Source organism: Lagenorhynchus albirostris, chromosome 14 (genome assembly GCF_949774975.1).
Source record: "Lagenorhynchus albirostris chromosome 14, mLagAlb1.1, whole genome shotgun sequence".
Classification (NCBI taxonomy): domain Eukaryota; kingdom Metazoa; phylum Chordata; class Mammalia; order Artiodactyla; family Delphinidae; genus Lagenorhynchus; species Lagenorhynchus albirostris.
The window spans coordinates 64,582,263-64,602,469 of record NC_083108.1 but is presented as its reverse complement, the minus strand read 5'-3'; the positions used below and the strand labels follow the sequence as shown (position 1 = coordinate 64,602,469).

At 49.5% G+C, this 20,207-nt stretch overlaps 1 protein-coding gene across 17 annotated transcripts in view; it reads left to right on the top strand.

The window, feature by feature from the left end:
* Positions 1–20,207, top strand: part of SFI1 (SFI1 centrin binding protein) — a 77,509-nt gene that overhangs the window by 55,529 nt on the left and 1,773 nt on the right. For 8 of the 17 annotated variants that reach the window (XM_060170580.1, XM_060170585.1, XM_060170588.1 and 5 more), the window contains 15 exons: positions 9,599–9,680; positions 9,998–10,176; positions 10,868–10,943; positions 11,447–11,542; positions 11,955–12,031; positions 12,852–12,954; positions 13,094–13,248; positions 14,171–14,267; positions 16,723–16,883; positions 17,314–17,388; positions 17,930–18,004; positions 18,096–18,272; positions 18,346–18,608; positions 19,230–19,334; positions 19,436–19,649. In XM_060170580.1, coding sequence (XP_060026563.1) covers positions 9,599–9,680; positions 9,998–10,176; positions 10,868–10,943; positions 11,447–11,542; positions 11,955–12,031; positions 12,852–12,954; positions 13,094–13,248; positions 14,171–14,267; positions 16,723–16,883; positions 17,314–17,388; positions 17,930–18,004; positions 18,096–18,272; positions 18,346–18,608; positions 19,230–19,334; positions 19,436–19,649 — 1,935 coding nt within the window. The remainder of the gene's footprint in view (positions 1–9,598; positions 9,681–9,997; positions 10,177–10,867; positions 10,944–11,446; positions 11,543–11,954; positions 12,032–12,851; positions 12,955–13,093; positions 13,249–14,170; positions 14,268–16,722; positions 16,884–17,313; positions 17,389–17,929; positions 18,005–18,095; positions 18,273–18,345; positions 18,609–19,229; positions 19,335–19,435; positions 19,650–20,207) is intronic. The other 9 variants (XM_060170596.1, XM_060170595.1, XM_060170587.1 and 6 more) reach the window with 5 other exon arrangements.

Sequence of the window (20,207 nt, the reverse complement as noted above, 5' to 3'; positions counted from 1 at the left end):
AGGTTTGGTTTGGAGTTTAGCAAATCAAAGTTCTAAATAAATGTGTATGTTCTATCTTTCCATAATTCTTAGGGTAGTTAAAAAAATATTTTAGGAATACGGATGGAATTTATGGTGGAATCTCGAATTATGAATAAAAATGGTAGTTTATTAACCTGCCAGTGAAATATTATACTGAGAATGAGACAAGACTGGTTTGCCTTTTTTTTTTTTAGTTGAGCTAAAATTTACATACAGTGAAAGGTACAGATGTTAAGTAAAGAGATTGATGAGTTTTTACGAATTACATCTCTGGATAATCAACACCCCAGTCAAGATACGGAACATTTCCATCACCCCAGGAAGCTCCTTCAAGCCCTTTTCCAGCCAGTTCCTATCCTGCATAAATAACCACTGTTCTGATTTCTGGCATTCTAGGTTAATGTTGCATGTTTTTGAACTTTGTACAGTGGGATCATGCAGTACGTACTCTTGTGCCTGCAAGTCTTTTAAAGTTCAGCGTAATGTTTTTGAGATTGTGCCAGGTTGTCGCATGTATCTGTAGCTGTTTTTTATTTGCCGAGTAGTATTCTATTGTATGAATCTAAGACAGTATTTTGATCCATTTTAACAGAGGAGTTGTTTCCAGTTTGAGGCCATTATGCGTAAGGCTGCCGTGAACATTTGTTTTAGTGGAATATGTTTTCATTTCTCTTGGGTAGATACCAAGAAGTAGACTTCTGGATCAGGGGTGGGTTTATGCTTAATCTTACAGGTGGTTGCATCATTTTATGCTCCCACCAGCAAATCTGAGAATTCTGGTTGCTCCACATCCTCACCAACTTTGTTTTTGACAGTCTTTTTAACTTAGCCGTTACGGTGGGTGTGGAGTGCTGTCTCATTTTCCTGATGACTAATGATTGTCCAGCATTTCTTTAAAGCCTAATGAGCCAGGAACAGAAGCCTCTGTAATTTGACCAAGTCAGATTGATTGCCAGGAAGGAGGGAATTCCAGAGGAACTCTGGATTGCTGCTGTACCTGAGGGAAGGGAATTTGTAATATTTGGGCTCCCACTGAAGGAACTGAGGAGACTCTAAGAGAAACAGGGATCTGTTTTGGATTGATTGCTGTTTCTGAGGCAAGTTGAGGAGGGACTCACTAGGGAGAGCTGTCATGAGTATCCTCAGGAGTGAATGGACATAGCAAAGCTTGTCTGGGGCATCACTGGTGAGGAAGCAATAACAACCCAAAGAGGGAGTCCTTACGGCATCTTGCATGATGTTGAGAGAAACAGTGTTTCTTTGCAGTTGGCTTTCTGTGTGACTGATGAATGGTAGACTTGTTCTTTCTTTTCAATCTGAACTGATTTTCATTCTTTGAATACCAGACAGGTTTTGACTCTTTCAGCCTTTATCATGTGCTCATTGACCATTTTATATCTTTTGTGAAGTGTCTGTTCAAGTCTTTTTCCTCGCTTTTTAAAAAATTGGGTCATATGTCTTTTTAAAATTCTTATTGATTTGTAGAAGTTTTTTAAAAATATATTCTGGTTCGTATTATTTCTTTTATTGGACTAGGTATTAAAAATATTTTCTTCCAGTGTGTGGCTTGCTTTTCCATTTTTTAACAGTATTTTTTTAATTGAGAGCAAAGTAGGTGGTTATATATGTACTGAAATGAATTAATATATATATATATTTTTTTTTCTTGATGAGTTGAAGTGTTTAATTTCGATACAGTCTAGGGGAACTTTCCTGGTGGTCCAGTGGTTAAGACTCTGTGCTTCCAGTGCAGGGGGCCCGGGTTCAATCCCTGGTCAGGGAACTAAGATCCCACATGCTGCACAGTGCGGCCAAAAAAAAGAAATTAAAAATAATAATAAAAATTAAAAGTAGAAAAATTATATTGTGGTGGTTTAAAAAATTTTTTAATACAGTCCATTTCCTCAGTTTTTTTCTTTTATAATTAGCGATTTGGGGGTTCTCTCTAAAATAATTTGCCTACTCCAAGATCTCAAAAGATATCTTCCTACATTTTCTCCAGAAGCTTTCTAGTTTTAGCATTTACATTTAGGTTTGTGATCATCTTGAATTTTTTTCTGTATATGGTATGAGGTAGGAGTCAAGGATTTTTTTTTTCTGTTCTTCAGTTTTTTCCAGCACCATTTCTTTTTTTTAAAATATTTATTTATTTATTCATTCATGCATGCATGCTGTGCCAGGTCTTAGTTGTGGCACACAGGATCTTTGTTGTGGCATGCGTACTTCTTAGTTGCAGCATGCGGACTTCTTAGTTGCAGCATGAGGACTTCTTAGTTGCGGCTTGCGGACTCTTAGTTGCAACATGCAGTCCAGCACCATTTCTTGAGATTTGCATTCCCCCATTGAATTGCCTTGGCACCATTGTTGAAAATCAATTGGCCATATATTTTTTTTTTTTTTTTTTTTGCGGTATGTGGGCCTCTCACTGTTGTGGCCTCTCCCGTTGCGGAGCACAGGCTCCGGACACGCAGGCTCAACGGCCATGGCTCACGGGCCCAGCCGCTCGACGGCACGTGGGATCTTCCCGGACCGGGGCACGAACCCGTGTTCTTTGCATTGGCAGGCGGACTCTCAACCACTGCGCCGCCGGGGAAACCCGGCCATATATGTTTGTATCTATTTCTGGACTTTCTTTTCTGTTTCATTTATCTATGTGTTTAATGTGTTTATTCTTATGCCATTAAGATACTATCTTGATTACTGTATCTTTATAGCAGGTTTTGAAATCAGTTTATTCTTCCTGGGATTTTGTTTGGAATAACACTGAATCTGTATAGATCAATTTAGGGGAGATTCGATATCTTAACCATATTGAGACTTCCCATAAAAAGAACTTGGTACATCCTCCATTTATATAGGTTTTCTTTAATTTTTCTCAGCAGTGTTTTGTAACTTTGTATTGAAGTTATGTATATATTTTGTTAAATTTATTCCGAAATATCTAATTTTTTTGATGCTGTTGTAAATGGAATTACTTTTAAAATTCATTTTCTAATTGTTTGTCCTAATATATAGAAGTACAGTCGATACCTTGAGTTCCATGACCATTCTAAATTTCTAAATTCACTTACTAGTTTTAGTTCATCCTTCCTTCCTTTTAAAATTGCATAGGGTTTCTGCATAAATAACCATGTCATGTGTAAACAAAGGTAACTTAATTATACTTCTCAGTCTGTATGCTTTTTTTCCCCTCTTATTGCACTGGCTAAGATCTCCAATAAGGTATTGAATAGAAGTGATAAGAGGGTACATACTTGTCTTTTTCCCAATCTTAGGGGGAAAACAAAAGTAGTTAGTATTTCACTGTTGAGGCATTAGCTTTTTATAGATGCCCTTTATTAGACTGAGAATGTTCCCTTCTATTCTTAGTTTTCTGACTGTTTTTATTATGAATGGTGGATAAATTTTGCCAAATGCTCTTTCCACATTTACTGAGATGATCATATAGTTTTCCTGGTTTTCAAATGTTAAATCAACCTTGTATTCCTGAGACAAACCCAACTTGGTCGTGATGTATTATCCGTTTTACATATTGATTTTGGTCTGTTAATGTTTTGTTAAAATTTTTTACATATACTTTCACAAGGGATATTGGTCTATAGTTCTCTTGTAATGTTTTGCCTTTATTTTCTGAAAGGCTTTTTAAGGTTGGTATTATTTCTTTAAATTTTTGATGGAATTTCCTAGTGAAATTATCTGGGCCTAGAGTTTCTGTTTTTTCTTTTTTTTCTTTTTTTAATTTAAAAAGGTGCCCTTTATTGTCTGTAGAATCTGGAATGATACCACCACTTTCATTCCTGATTTTGGTAATTTGTGTGTTTTCTCTTTTTTTCTTGATCAGTCTTGCTAAGAATTTGTTTTTTTAAAAAGCCAACTTTTGCTAATTTTCTTGTTTATTTTTCTTTAATTGATATAAGCTCTTAATTTTGTTCTTTCTACCTAGATTTTTAGTTTGACGTAGTCCATTTGTTTATTTTTGCTTTTGCCTGAATGAGGTGTATCCAGAAAGATATTGCTAAGACCAATGTCAGAGGTTGTACTGCCTGTATTTTCTTCTAGGATTTTTATGGTTTCAGGTCATACATTCAAGTGTTTAATACATTTTGAGTTAATTTTTGTGTGTGCTGTAAAATAGTGGTCTAGTTTTATTCTTTTACATGTGGTTGTCCAGTTTTCTTAACACTATTTTGTTTTTGGTTTTTTTTTGCGGTATGCGGGCCTTTCATTGTTGTGGCTTCTCCCGTTGAGGAGCACAGGCTCAGTGGCTATGGTTCACGGGCCCAGCCACTCCTCAGCATGTGGGATCTTCCCGGACCCGGGCATGAACCCGTGTCCCCTGCATCGGCAGGCAGACTCTTAACCAGTGCGCCACCAGGGAAGCCCTCAACACTATTTTTTGAAGAGACTATCCTTTCTGCATTGTATGTTCTTTGCTTCTTTATCATAAATCAGTTGTCCATATATGTGTGGATTTATTTCTGAGCTCTCAATTCTGTTCCATTAATCTGTGTGTCTTTTTTTTTTTTTTTCCTGCTAGTGCCATGTTGTTTTGATTAATATAGCTTTGTAGTATAATTTGAAGTCAGGGAGTATGATACCTCTAGCTTTGTTCTTTTTTTCTCAGGATTGCTTTGGCTTTTCGGGGTCTACCTTTTGTATTTTTTAAAGTAGTTCTAGGAATTACAGTATGCATCATTAACTTATTACAGCTCTATTTAGAATACTTTTTTTTTTTGGCTGTGTTGGGTCTTCGTTGCTGCACATGGGCTTTCTCTAGTTGTGGCAAGCGGGGGCCACTCTTCGTTTCAGTATGCAGGCTTCTCATTGGGGTGGCTTCTCCTAGGTGTGCGGGCTTCAGTAGTTGTGCCACGTGGGCTCCGTAATTGTGGCTCACAGGCTCTAGAGCACAGGCTCAGTAGTTGTGGCACACGGGCTTAGTTGCTCCGCGGCATATGGGATCTTCCTGGACCAGGGCTCGAACATGTGTCCCCTGCATTGGCAGGCGGATTCTTAACCACTGTGCCACCAGGGAAGCCCTATTTAGAACACTACTGTACTACTTCATGTTAAATGTAAGAACATAAAAATAGTAAAATTCCTTTCCTCTTTATCTTGATGGTATTTGTTGTCATATATTTTGTGTCTACAATACTTTTTACCCAATACAATGTTACTATTTTTGCTTTAAACAATCAGAATTATTTTTTTAAAATAAGGAGAAGAAAAAATATAGTCTTTTATATTTACCCACATATTTTACATATCTGGTGTACTTTGTTTCTTTTTGTAGATTTGTGGGTTTTATTTGTATCATTTCCTTTCATCCTGAAGAAGATCCTTTGGCTTTTTTTTTTTTTTTTTTTTTTTGGCGGTACATGGGCCTCTCACTGTTGTGGCCTCTCCTGTTGCGGAGCACAGGCTCCAGACGCACAGGCTCAGCGGCCATGGCTCACGGGCCCAGCCGCTCTGCAGCATGTGGAATCTTCCCGGACCGGCGCATGAACCCGTGTCCCCTGCATTGGCAGGCAGACTCTGAATGACTGCGCCACCAGGGAAGCCCTCCTTTGGCATTTTTATAGAGTACAGGTTAGCTGGAGATGAACCATCTCAGCTTTTGTTTTATGCTCATTTCACTGTCTCATATTTAAAGGACTTTTCCCTGGCTACGGAACAATGAGTTGTTTTCTCCATCCCCCACTTCCAAGTGTTTTTTTGTTTTGTTTTTTTTTTAACATCTTTATTGGAGTATAATTGCTTTACAATGGTGTGTTAGTTTCTGCTTTATAACAAAGTGAATCAGTCCAAGTGTTTTTAAGACAGTGTTCTGTTGTCTTCTCACCTCCATTATTTCTGATGAAAAGTCACGTGTCATTTGTATTGTATCCCTGAATGTAATCTGTCTCTCTTCCTTTCCTTTTAAGATGTTCTTACCAATCTTTGGTTTTCAGCATTTAGGGTGTGATGTATTTAGGTGTAGTTTTCTTATGTTTGTCCTGCTTGGGGTTCACTGAGCTGCTTGGATCAGAGGTGTCACCCCACCCCCACTCCAACCAAATTTGGGAAGTCTTTTATTTCTTCATGTAATTTATCTACCCTATATCTGCTCTTCTCTCCTTCTGAGACTCAAATTATACTATGTTAGACCACTTAATATTGTCCCACAGGTCACCGAGGCTCTGTTCAATATTTTTCTTCCCTTTTTCTCTCTGGTGTTTGGATTGGATACTTTTCTCTTGATCTGTCTTCAAGTTCAGTGGTCTTTCTTATGCAGTTTCTAATTTGTAGCCCATCCAGTGACTTTTCTACTTCAGATACGGTACTTATCAGTTCTGGGATTTTCATTTGCTTCCTTTTATTTTTAAAATTGTGGTAAAACATGTAACATAAAACTTACCATTTTATATTTTAAAAGGTGAAGTTTGCTCAGTATTTTATGTATTTATTACAATCACAAAAGAAACAACCAAAGAGGAATTGTAATTATTAATTTTTTAAAAATATAAAATTAGTTTCATTTTGGTGTGAAGAACATGATTTTAAATATTTCAGTATAAAGTGGCAAGATTTCTGTAAAGGTAATTAATTGTCTTGTCAATTGGTGTTTTTGTCTACTGTATCGTTTGATAGTTGGAAGTATTTCAGTCAAAAATGAGTTGTGGGGGACTTCCTTGGTGGCGCAGTGGTTAAGAATCTGCCTGCCAATGCAGGGGACACGGGTTTGAGCCCTGGTCTGGGAAGATCCCACATGCCGCGGAGCAACTAAGCCCGTGTGCCACAACTACTGAGCCTGCGCTCTAGAGCCCGCAAGCCACAACTACTGAAGCCCGTGCACCGCAACAAAGAGTAGCCCCCGTTCGCCGCAACTAGAGAAAGCCTGTGTGCACAACAGAGACCCAATGCAGCGAAAAATAAATAAATTCTTTTTTAAAAAATGAGTTATCCACATAGCATCACAGCAGATAGTAAAATAAAAGCTGAGAAAATGGAAGGAAAATGTGGAGAAGAGAGGAATGGGAAAGAATTTATCTTTTAATCTTAATCCGTGAATGTCTCTTGGACCTAAAATAAATAAGTTATATGTCTTAGTAGCTATTATTATACTGAAAGGAAAGACTTGCCAAAAGGATATAATATTTCTTAGTTCAAAGAGAAGTTACGTTTTCAAGATGCTTAGTTGATTAGTCTCCTCAAATCTTTCCTCTTCAATTTGTTTGGCTTTATTTTCCATTTACTTTTAAATTAAAACATGTATATATACATATGCATCTATTTTCAGTTCTAATAGTCCACTGAAATAAACTCTGAATCATTAAGATAATTTTTTTTAAAACTTACCATTTTAACCATTTTCAAGTACACAATTCAGTGGCATTAAGTACATTCACAATATTATACAGTCATCACCACTATCCACTTTTAGAACTTTTTCATCATCCTAAACAGAAACTCTGTACCCATTAAATAGTAACTTTTCACTCTCATCTACTCCCAGCCCAGGTAACCTCTAACCTACTTTCTGTCTCTGCAATGCCTATTCTATGTACCTCACGTAAGTGGAACCATAAAATATTTGTCATTTTGTGCCTGACTTAGTCCACTTAGCATGACATTTTCAAGGTTTATCCGTATTGTAGCACATGTAAGAATTTCATTCCTTTTTATGGCTTAATAATATTCCATTGTATGGACATACCACAATTTGTTTTTCCATCCATGTGTTGATAGATAGGTCAGGTTGATAGATAGGTTGTTTCCACCTTTTGGCTATTGTGAATAATGCTGCTGTGAGCACCTGTTTGAGTCCCTGCTTTTAATCCTTTGGCTATATACCTAGGAGTGGAATTACTGGATCAATATGGTAATTCTGTGTTTAACTTTTTGAGGAACCATCAAACCATTTAGTTCTTTTTTTGTAGTTTGTTTCTCTTATGAGAGTCCCTGTCTGGTAACTAAGTTTGTTCATCTTTTCATTAAAATACAAAACTTACATATAATAGCTCTTTTTAAGTGTTTGCCAATTCCAACATTTGGGTCATTATTTTCAGCTTCTTTTCAATGTGTTGCATTTTGTTCTGGCAGGTGATGGTTCATGTTTATTCTGGTGGTTCCTGTTGATCCTGTCCAGTGTGGTTTTCTTCTTTCTTTGTGTGGGTCTTTTTTGATTTTGTATTCAGGGTTAGGGCATGACTTTTATTCTTAGGGCCTAGGCTTTCTGAGTCTGAGGTTCCCAGGGAGGTCTCTTCACTCTGACTAGGCCAGAACTCCCTCTCCCAGCCCTGTCCAACCTCTGGTATCTCCATTCATCTCTTAGCTCTGCAGCAGCTGCTCTGCTAGGGCTCATGGAGTCTGCTTGTGCAGCCTCATCTGTGGAGGGCACAAGGTGTCCATGAGCGTGCCTGGGGGTGGGGTAGGGTCACTACCGCCCAGGCCTGGGAAGGCCACACATGTCCACCCAGTTCCTCCTCTCTGGTCTCGAACTCCAGTCTCTGCCTCAGCTCAGTGAGACTGTCGTGCTCTCCTTGGACTCCCTCCCCTGCCCCCAGTGCCCAGAAACTGCCCCCAGTAGAGGGCCTGGGCAGCCAAGGGGCTAACCTTGCATGTTTCCCATCTCTTAAGTATCACGTGTGCATTGCCTATTGCCCAGTGCCTGGAAGCAGGTGCTTCATATAGCTTGTCCCATTTTGTAATACACATGGCTGGAGGGCAGGCCTAGGACCAGTTGCTGTGTCGTGGTTGGAAGTGTTTTGAGTGGTGTGTCTGATGGGTTAAATGCCAGGGGAGCCGTCTTCTTCTGTCCCACAGTGTCAGTCCTGATGGCTTTGCCGAGACACATCCCCTGCAGGCTGTTGACCAGTCATCCCAGTGCTGCTTTTGCAGGTTTTGATGTCATTATGGTGTGCAAGTAGGCAAAGGTGACAAACCTGTCTCTCTCTTCACCTCACCTGGAATACTTGTTTAAAATTCCATTTCCTAGGGCCCAGCTCAGCTTTGGGGGTCTGGCATCTGTTTTTTTTGTTTTGTTTTGTTTGCGGTACGCGGGCCCCTCACCGTTGTGGCCTCTCCTGTTGCGAAGCACAGGCTCCGGACGCGCAGGCCCAGTGGCCATGGCTCATGGGCCCAGCCGCTCCACGGCATGTGGGATCCTCCCGGACCGGGGCACGAACCCGTGTCCCCTGCATCGGCAGGCGGACTCTCAACCACTGTGCCACCAGGAAAGCCCTGGCATCTGTTTTTTTAACTACTTCCCCGAAGAATTTGTATAGCAGCAGCCTGGCTGCTCAGCATGGACTGGAAAGACTTTCACTGTGAGCGTTGAGCACCATTGGTGATTCAACGTGGGGTGGATGAAGAAATAGGGTCTCAAAGTCTGAGTCTTTTTTGTACCGTCTGGGTGAGGCCAGAAATAATGTGGAATGTGTTGGATCATTTGTGGGGTTTTTGTCTATTGTATGCGTTCCTTCCTCCCCACCTAGGCTTATTTCGCTCTTAATGGAAGCGTATAAAAGAAAAAATCCAATTATTTGGAACTTCTCATTCTTTTGGAGTTGTTTACTCTTATTCATTTGGGTTCTTTTAGGGTGATGTTAGAGAAGCGGTTGTTTGCACTTTGGTGTCAGAAGGTATCTCAGCATCGAGAACACCGCTTGGCAGAGAGAATGGTAAGTGGTTCTCCCCTAGGAGGTACTGGGACCGGGAGGACCTGCTTCAAGCCTTTGCACTCACTGCCTCCCCTCCTAGGACGCTATCCAGACCCAGACCCACCCTGAAGGGCGACCTGCCTGTGACCAGGACTCATGAGGCAGGAGCAGGGTCTGGGCATCTGTTTCCTTTGTCAGTGGAGTTTACAGATGGCTTCTGGGCCAGAGCAGCTCCTGCACATCCAGTTCTTCTGCCTTGGTCATCCTTTGTGGCCTGCAGACTCCCTGGCTTCTATGTCGCCTCCTACTTGACCCATTCTGATCTCTCCCTGCCGCAGGCCATACTCCACGCAGAGCGGCAGTTTCTGCGGAGGTCCTGGTCCATGTGGTGCCAGCAAGCAGTAGCACATCGCCTGGAGCGGCAGCGACAAGCAGTGGCCTGTGCCCACCACCGCCTCAGGTGGCTCAGGAAGGCTTTCTGTGTCTGGAGAGAGAGTGCCCGAGGGCTCAGAACAGAGTGAGTGGCCGCTTCTGCCTTTGAAGCCCTTCCCAGGTCAGGGCAGCTTTGACTGTAGTAGCAGCACTGAGCATCAGTCTGAGGGGTCGTGTTAGCGTAGACTCTGGTCTTAAGTTCTGGAAATTCAACTTGAAACAGTCTAAGCAAGACCAGGGCTGTAGGGAGAGGCTCCTGGGGCACCACATGGATCTCTGGACTCAGGAACTCGGCTGGTCAGATGTGCCTGTGGATCTTAGGTCCTGTCCATCAGCTACATCCTGCTCACTGATTGGGGCCCATTCGAAGCAACCGTGCCCAGGGGCAGGTCGTGGCAGTTTTTACCTCGCCATGTGGTTAGGGGCCAGGGCAGGTGCCCCTGTGTTCCCTGCAGGCGTCATCCTGCCTTGGTTTCTCTCTAGATCTACTTCATGCTCTGAGGGTCTCTCACCTCTCAAACTCTGGCCACATTTAACCTCCTCTTCAGTTACCTATTAGCACACGAATACAGAGCCCTGTGAAGTTGTCCACAAAAATTTGATTTTATGTGTGCTTTTCTGGGTGGAGAACCTAAATCCTTTGGCAGCTCTTCTGAAAGGGTCTTGGTTCCCGTCCATGTTGAAGAACCACTGAGCAGGGGCCAGGGGCTGCGAAGAAGTACCCCTCGAGAGGGCCTTTGGAGGACCTGGGTTGAGCACTGACTGTCTCCCCACAGGAGGACGGGCAGGGCACGGGCTGCACGGTTCCACGCGGCACAGCTCCTGTGTTGGGCCTGGAGCAGGTGGAGGGAGGTGAGGCTTTGGCACAAGTGCGGCCCATGTGGGGTTATGGGCAGGTGGAGCCATGTGTCAGGCTCAGGGCGAACATACTGTCTCCTCCACGGTCCCTTGGAAACCACCTGCTTCTGAGTGTGGGGAGGAGGCCAGGGTGCAGGTGCAGTGCTAACCTGGTTTCATGAGATGATTGGCTCACAGTTCCATGTTCTGTTAGCTGCCAGGCTGTTCTTCCGTAACGCTCTGAATTTAAAGTTCCTGATCTAACTGGTCACAGGCATCCTCTTCAGGATGAAAAATGTTAAAGCTGAAATTGGTCAGCGTTTACCCGCAGCCAGGCACTTGCTCCCTGTGAGCCTCACAAACCCCTAAGAGGAGCACGTTTATAGAGGCAGATGCTGGGGCTCGGAGGTTAATAAGCACCTTACCCAAGCTCCCCCAAACGAAGTGTGAAACGGAGGCACGTCCGAGCCCTTCTTGGCCCTGGGCCCACAGCAGCCAGCTGTCTCCTGTGTCCGCAGCGCCTGGCCCTGCACAGTGCCGAGCAGCAGAAGCTGATGCGAGCCGACCTGCATCGCCAGCACACCTTGCTGTACAGGGCGCTGCAGACCTGGGGGGTAGGAGATGCTGCTTTCCTCCAAATCTCCTTGCCTGGTAGGGAGGGGGATTCTGGAGGCTTTGTTTCTCTTCCTTTTTCTTCCTGCCCCTCCCAAAACAGAGTAGTAATTCCACAAGACTCAGGGCAAGTGCCCTGGCCAGTGGGTCTTAAACTGCAGAGCTAAGTTCTCCCATCCTTGCCCAGGGTACCAGCCTTACCACCAGGGGGACTCCTTGTCAGGGGTCCAGTGGTTGAACTCACCAGGTGAGAGCTTAGCAAGTCATCTCCCTGTTGTTGGGTGGGCTCCTGCCCGCTCCCCGCCCTCTGTGGTAAGCGCTCTGGGCATCACAGCCCCTGTACCTCTGCGGCTGCCTGAGAGTGGGGAGTGGTGTGGGCCTGGGGTAGCCTCCAGTCCTCCTGGTCGTCTGCAGGTTTACCAGAGCCGGGTGCGGAGCGTCCTTCAGGAGGTGGCAGCCAGGGAGAGCCGGCACGAGAGGCGGCTGCTGCGGTGAGTCTCCATGGCCCCAGCCCAGCCTGAGGAACAGGGAACAGACTGCAGACCCTGGCCTGACGAGGGCCAGGCGATGGGGCCTGGCTGCCTCGTGCTGCTTAGAGCGTGGCTTTGGCTTTTCCACAGCAAGCACCGTTTCCTGGGCCCCTCATGTCTTGCACCCACACTGTGTGCAGAGCAGGGCCTCTGGGAAGCAGCTGAGCCATCTCCTGTGTGTCTTGCTCGTCTGAGCGCCTCTCCCTGCCCAGTTCAGACCTGCAGGATTCGCCTTTTCACCTCCTCTCAGCTCCCAGTCAGTCCCCCCACCCCCGGCTCTCCAGGCCTTTCTCCCAGCCTCTGGGACCATCTGTGTCTCTCACACCCGTGGACTCACTTATACCCCTCGGCTCCACTGCCTCCGAAGCCTGTCCCGCAGCTCCTGCTGAGCCAATCTCTAAACTACTCCCTCCCTCATTTCCGCTCTTTCTTTTCCTGCCTCTGTGTTTGTTCAGCATGTGCTGTTCCAGGCTGCCCGTGCCCTTCCTCCATTTTCCCCGTCTCCACCTCTCTTATCATGGGTGCATCACCTGTGTCATCGTCACCTGGAAACGGCTTAGCGTTCCCCGTGGTGCGTGAATGCATGAGGCTGCAGTGCCTGTGGTGCTCCCATGGCACCTGCACAGAGCAGCTCAGCCGTGTGCAGGGTGTGGAGTCAACGTAAACGTGGCTGTCAGCGCAACAGATACACTTGGGCACAGGGAGACCTCAATTCAGGACCAGGCTGAAGAGCCTCGCACTGTTCACATCCGTATCACCCTGTCCCCCCATGTACCCGCAGGGGTGCATTACGTCGCTGGAGAGAGAATGCCGTGGCCCAAGCGGACGAAGCAAAGAAAGCCTCTCGAGCAGCAGCTCACTACAGAAGGACCCTGTGCTCCAAGGTGAGCCCTGGCAAGCCAGCTGGTCGCCGGGGGGTGGGGGCCGTGTTCCTGTGAGGGGTGGCGTGGGGGGTGGCTGTGGAGGTTTGAGCTGAATGAGGAGCCTAGAAAACGAGATGGCTCCCTTCTCCAGCACACACAGCTGTGCCCGCAGGTGGGTTTCTTCACTCGTTTATTGTACTGAAGTATGGACCAATATCCGTTAAAACAAAAGCATGGCATGTAGTGAGTATGAACCAGCTCTTACCAGAACCAGTATTTCCCACACACATGGAATTTTCCTCTGGGACAAATCGTGTAAGTCACCACACCTCTGTCCCTTTGTGTGGGCATAGGATGCTTGGGTGCCCCCTTTCCCCCATCCTGCTCATCGGCCTTGCGGGATTCGTGACTGTGCGGGCTTTCTGTAGAACATCCAGGAATGTGAGGTCATTGGTCATTGTCGCTGGGAAGTGGCCCCCCAAATGCCACTTGGTGTGGCCTGGGCCCACGTGCTGGGGGAGGGACATGGCTATGAGAAGAAGACATGTCATTAGACAGGAGACTCAAATGACATGACAGAGGTGGTCCCTGGACTCTGGGGTGTTTTAGAAGAAAGCACTTCGCTGGGAGCCCCGCACTGGCAGGCCGGGACTGGTGCTGACAGCTTTGGAGCCTCCACAGATGAGTGTTAATTACACATGGTCAGGGTGCAGTCTGCTCTCAGGAATGCTCCGAGGCCAGCATGTGTGTCCCCTCCCCCTGGAAGGACGGTCAGGACTCTGCTTGGCTTCAGGGCTCAGAAGGGAGGAGGCCTTTGTGGGGGGATGGAGTTCGTGACTGTTTGGGGAGCAGGCGTGTGATTTGTGTTCTGCTACTGTGTTCTGGTTCTGCTACTGTGTTCTGCTACTGTGATTTCGTATGTACCTCATATGTGAAAGTGCGTGAAACGTAAGCCTTCCATTTAACAAATAGTAGAATGAAAGCCCACGTGAGGACTTGACTTCTTCGTGACATGGTATGAAGTTTAGCTCCTCTGGTCCCGTCGCCTGAGATACAGGGCTTCCAGCGAGGGTGCTGGGCATGGTTGCCTGCCATCTGCGTGGACGGCGGGCACTTTCTGGAACGTGTGTGAGTGCCGTACACCTGGCCTCATTCCACGAGGAGCTGCCTGCAGAGCTGGGGTGACCCCGGGGAGTCGGGACATGCCGTGATCACCCCTCTATTCTTCTGCCCATAGGTCCTGATCGCGTGGCGGGAGGCAGTGTCAGTGCAGATATACTACCGACAGCAGGAGGGCCAGGCTGTCAGGGACGCCCAGGTGGCGCTGAATAGGGGTAAGTGGGCCTGGAAGCTGAGGAGAGGGCTGTGAAGGACACAGCTTTCTTTATTCTCCCAAGGTGCTTCCCCTCAGTCTCTTTCTCATGTGTATTAGCTTCCTGTTGCTGAGGTAACCAAGGACCACAGACTTTAAAACAACAGAAAATTGTTCTCTGAGTCCAAACTCGGGTGTCGGCAGGGCTGTGCTCCCTCCGAAGGCTCTAGGGGAGGCCCCTTTTCCTGCCTTGTCCAACTTCTGGTGGCTCCCGGCAATCCTTGCTGTTCCTCAGGTTGTAGACAGGTCACTCCAGCCTCGGCCCTGTTGTCACATGGCTGTCTTCCCTGTGTATCTGTGTCTCTCCTTAGAAGGACACCAGTCATACGGGATTAAGGGCCCAGCCCCAGCCCACTTTAGCTGTCAGTTACTGCACTGCACTGACCCTCTGCCCAAATAACATCAGCTCTGAGGTTCCAGGATGGACATGAACTTGGTAGGGAGTAACTATTCAGTCCAGTACATCTTCGCTTTCTCTTCCCAACTGATTGCCAACCAGTTTATATTAAAATGAAAGGCCAAGGCTTGAGACCTACAGAGAAATGCAGACACGGAGCTGGAACGGGGGACTTGGGGGTTGCCGGGGTGGGGCGCTTTGATGGGAAGGCGGCGGCTGCTTGTCAAGTGAGCCCCGTCGTGTCAGAGTCCGCTTCCTTGCCCGTTTAGGGAGCAGGGACTTGCCTGGTTGGCACCAGGTAGTCCCGTGACCTGCCGAACAAACAGCCTGGGAAACGGTCCAGATGGAGCCTCTCTGTTCAAGAGACGCGTGGAAACAGAGGCCCTTGGCTCTGCTGCGGGGAGTCTGATGCTCTAAAGAGGCAGCTCCTATTAGAATAAATGAGAAAACAAATGGAAATGGTTTAAATCAGACCAGAGAGAAAACGGACCACGTTGTTAAATTGGCTTAATAGCATTTGTTCCAGGACAATCCACTTAGGTTTGGTTCTGACTATTTTCTTGTGTTGATGAACACAGATCCTGCTTCCCCCTGAATGGAATCCTGGGGTCCAGAATCCCGCACCTGGTCCGCCCTCAGCATGCTTCTCTGTGTCCTCAGGCTGCCCCTTGCCCCGGAAACCAGGGCTGTGTTTCTAGTCATTCCCAGGAAAGATGCCGAGGGGCTCAGCCCGTCCCTGGCCTCTGCTTGGACCAGAGTTTTGGCACCGGCGCTGCATGGGCCTTCCAATTTGGGTCAGGCGGCCACGGTGGAGAGGTGATAGGCACAGGACACAGCTAAAGCTTCTTCCCTCCGCTGGCCTGCAGGCGGCAGCTTTCCTTAGACGGGGTGGCAGCACGTGGCTGGCCCTGGGCTCGCTGTGTCCATTAGGGCTGGTACAGAGGACCGGGGAGACCATGTGAGAAGACACTGTGTTGTCAGCACACAGCAGATGTGCAGTCAGTACCTGTGGGACCATGTCTTGGCTTAATTAAGGCCTCTGAGTCTCAGGCACACCTTAGCGGTCCAGGGCTGGGCTAGGTGGTGCAGGAGGACAGAGTCGTGGACACTCACGCTGATCGGTGCTTGAGAGGTGCAGGCAGGGCCGCCTGCTGGCTATACGACCTCGGGCACGGCCTCCTCTCAGCCTTGGTGTCTCCGTCTGTGGATGGGGATGATAGTACCTGCCTCTGGAGTTGATCACGAGGGTCCAGTGAGGCTAAGATATCCCCGCATAAAGCAGGACCTGGGAAATTTCAGCACTTAGTGCTAACGCCTCCAAGCTTGTGAACGTGGCTTTCCCTGCCCACCTCCGGCAGGTCCTGGAGGACAACCCCATCTTGGCCTCTGTGCCTTGGGGTCAGCTCTCTTCTGTTTTCTCTAAAAGAAACTTCTCTTGGGGCTGAAGAAGAGGAAAAAATCAGAAGAGAGTGCTCGCTCCCTCAAGAGAGAATCTGGTGACACAGATGCAGTGCAGGGTGTGGCCCCTGCCTGCCTGTGGAGCCCGGGCAGGACACGGCCAGCAGGCACCTTGCTTCTCCCCAGCCTGTCTCAGGCTGCCTGGGCCTCTGAGCCTCGTTTTCCTCTCTGGAAAATGGGGCCACTGCCTCCCACTCCCTCAGACCCAGGGTCTTCTCGTTCATGTGCCCAGCAGCATCTTGTGGGCAGTTCCGCTGGGGCCCTGGCACACCTGTGGTCGCTGTGCACAGGATTATGGCTGGGGGCGGGGGGTCCTTGGAGGGCCCAGTGGTAAGCAGCATATCTGGTTCCAGTCAGGGAGTGCATAGTCACTGAAGGTGGGTGGCCGGAGCTCTCCTCCCAGGGTGGCTACCGTCCACACGTGGTGTCTCACCGAGTGTGGGCTGACACCCTAGTTCTGTCCCCACACAGCCTTCTCCACCCTCTAAACTTTCACCATTGCATAGTCGTCCATATATTGATACTTCCTCCAAAAGAGCAAACTGACTCCGACCCGCCTTAGGCTGTCTCAGGATCTGGTTTCGGCGCTGGAGGGACCGCAGCTGGAGCGCAGCCCAGCAGAGGGTCCAGATGGAGAGGGTCGCGCAGCATTACCGCCGGCAGCTGCTGCTGCAGGCCGTGGCCCGGTGGAAGGTGCACCATCTGAGCTGCATCAGGAAGAGGGTGAGGCAGACGGCAACCCCCCGAGTTCCCCTGTGCGGCGGGGCTGTCTCGGCCAGGAGACCGCATCGCGAGGAGGAAAGGTCTTTCCAGAAGCACTTACTGCTTCTGTTGTGGATGCTTGGAGTCCTGCGGGCACAAGGCTGCCCTTCTGGGTGTTCAGTGAAGGCTGGGGAAGCCGGCCTTCCGGGTGGAAGATGGCTCAGCAAAGAACTTGGTTCAGTGTGAACCATGCCTGTCAGAGCTGGGTGACCTACTGAGGCATCTGGGCACCCCTGTCTGGGGCAGGAGGCCCTTGGCTTCAACCAGGATGACTCCTGGTGGTGGGAGGATGGTTCACTTGGGCCTGGAGCCTGCACCACCCACAGGGGCTCCAGGTGTGGGCACCTGGCTGCACTGGGCACACAGCCCCCTGTGCGCACGCTCTCCCCAGCTTCTGCAGAGACAGGCTGCCCGACTCCTGGCCCAGACACTCAGTCGGACCTGCTTCCACCAGTGGAGACAGCAGGTGGGAGCCGTGGAGAAGCCCCTTCTCGCTCCCCCTCCTCCCGCTGCCTCCTGAGCCTGCCTCTAGCTCATCATTTCTCATACCACCCTCTTCCCAGGGTTCCCTCACCCCCAGCCACCTCCTGGCACCACCAGCTTCCTTCACTTGGAATCTGTTTAAAGCCAAGTCACTTCAGGGCCATGTTTCTACAGTGTCATGTTGAAAACTTGTCAGGGTAATATCCAGAAATGAATAGGAAATGCATTTTAGGTCTTTGCCAAGGCCTTGATAAAACACCCAGTGGGGCTGCGTCCTGCTTATTGGCCCTTCGTGGGCCAGGTCCCTCACCCTCGGGCCCGCAGTGCAAGCAGTCCTAGCTTTTCTCACTGGAGCCTGGCGCACTGCCTCACTGCTCCCGACCCCAGAGCTCCTGGCCTTTGAAGAGCTTCCTTGACCACCCCCCCCACCTCAGGGCAGGCCTGACTAGAGAGGGTCGGAGAGTGACCGGGGCCATGGGGTCAGGGTGGCCTCCCTAAGGAGACATTTCCTTTCTGGCCCGTAGCTGGCAGACAGGAGGCGGGAGCAGCAGGACACGGCGCGGGCCCTGTGGTTCTGGGCCTTCTCACTACAGGCGAAGGTAATGGGCTCCCTGTCCCAGGAGCGGACCGTGCCCCGGTGGAGGGAGCCTGAGCAGGAGGGCTGGGCCTCACCTCCTCCTCTCCCTGTAGGTGTGGGCTGCGTGGCTGGGCTTCGTGCTGGAGATGAGGAGAAAGAAGGCGCGGCAGGAGCGGGCAGTGCAGGCCTACCACCAGCAGCTCCTCCGGGAGGGCGTCACGCGCCTCCTGTGCTTTGCAGCGGGCATGAAGGCATTCCGGCAGCAGCTGCACGCCCAGCAGCAGGTGCAGGTGGGCCGGGGTCCCCCACCCTTCTGTGGGGAGCGGGTAGGCACAGCACGACCTGACCAGAGGCTGGTTGCAGGCGGCCCACAGTCTCCACCGCGTGGTCCGTCGCTGTGCCACGCTCTGGAAGAAGAAGGCGCTGGGCCTGGGCAGGGAGCCTCAGCCCCCTACGTCCACTGTGTGCAGCAGGAGAGTGACGTTTGAGGGTCCCCTTCCCAGCCACCTTGCTGCTGGGGCTGGCGATGCCTCCCTGGAGACCAAGAGGACAACAGCTCCTCGTGGGCTTCGGGGAGCTCTGGACAGCCTACCATCGGCCGCTGGGGACACCCAACTCCTGGAGCTGTGAGTAGCCCTTCCCTCACCTCTTCCTCCTCGCTTCCACCTGCGGCAAAGCTTGGATGGTACAGGAATGACACTGGGCCCCGAGGGTCATGGCCGAGCCACTCGGAACCCTCTGTACAGGATCCTGTGCCCCCATTCTTCGGCCCTAACTAAAGGGACCACAGCCTCTGTTCCTCCTGAGCATGGGAGAGAATGTACGGTTCCTTAGCAAAGGAATGGGCCGTTGGGCAGCCCCCCTCCCCCGCAAGACCTGGTAGTCTCCCCACATCTCCCGCGACAGCCAGGAAACAGGTACCCTCTTGGAAACCCCACTTTTTTGTGACCTGGCCCCACCCCATCCCCACATGCTGTGCTGCTGTAGCTGACAAGGGCCCCATCTCTGAGCCTGCTCCAGCCTGGTTGCCTGGGTCAAGTGAGACAGCATGGGTGGAGCACCTGTCGCCAGCAGGCTCTCTGGAATTACTAGAAGTTCAGTAGGGTGCCTGGGGCGGAGCCTTTCCTTCTCTCTTCAGTCTCCCTGTAAGATGGAAGGGGTCGGACTGGATTACCCCGCCCCACAGAGGTCTCAGGCTTCAAGCAGCCCCTGGGCAGCCTGGAGGAACAGCCTGTGTTTCTTCCCAGGAATGCTGCCCGCTGGGCAAGAAAGCAACCGCGACGCCCAAGCTTCCTGCTGGAGCCCATTGAGAGCCAGACGCCCCTGGGGTGTGGCACCCTCGGGGCGCAGGGGTAGGTGGTGTGATTCTGGGGACTTTAGGGCCAGTGGCCCCCCTTCTGTCCTCCTCGGGAGGGTACCGCGCCTGACCAGCTCCTGTCTTCCCTCTGCTCAGGCCTGAGGCACTGTGGGAGCATGGCCTAGGCGAGGTCCAGCCAATAGGCCTTGCGCTGACAACACCCTTCCTGGCAAAGGCCCAGACAGCACTGGACCCAAGCAGCCCCCTGCCAAGCGCCCCTGGCCTGAAGCCGCCGCCCACAGCGAGTACAGGCCTGGAGCTGTTGCCCCCTTCTTCCTTCATGCTGCATGGGGCGGAAGCACACGCCTGGGTAAGTCCCCCTGGTTACCTGGGGTCCTGTTCTTTGGTCTGGTCTTCGTGCCAGTGCTCTCCTTTGTGCGCTTGGTGCTGTAGCCACAGCAGTACTCATTGCTTCAGGAAGATGCAGGGAGGCCTGTGCAGGGGCCAGCATCCTAGGGGCACAGCGGGGAACAGCCCCCGAGGCCCATCCCTGCTCGTGACACTTACATGGTGGTGGAGACAAAAGAAACCCCAGCATGCAGACGAATGAAGAGACTGGATCATGGAGGATCATACAAGCCCTGGTGATAAGTCTGGACTTTAAGAACAGGAAGTTGTGGAGGATGGTTGGCGGCTGTGCTCGGGTCCAGCAAAGGGTGCTGGTGGCTGGGACTGGGGGGCGGTGGCTGTGGATGTCGTGGGAGGCAGACTATGTAGGGCTTGCTCTGATGAGTCTGATAAGAGGGAAAGAAGGAATTGCGGATGGCTCCTGGGTTTCCGGCCTGAAAAGCTCAGGGAGTGATGCATTCTTTACTGTGAGAGGGAAGACGGAGGGTGGGAACCCAGCAGCTGAAGCATCACAAGTGTG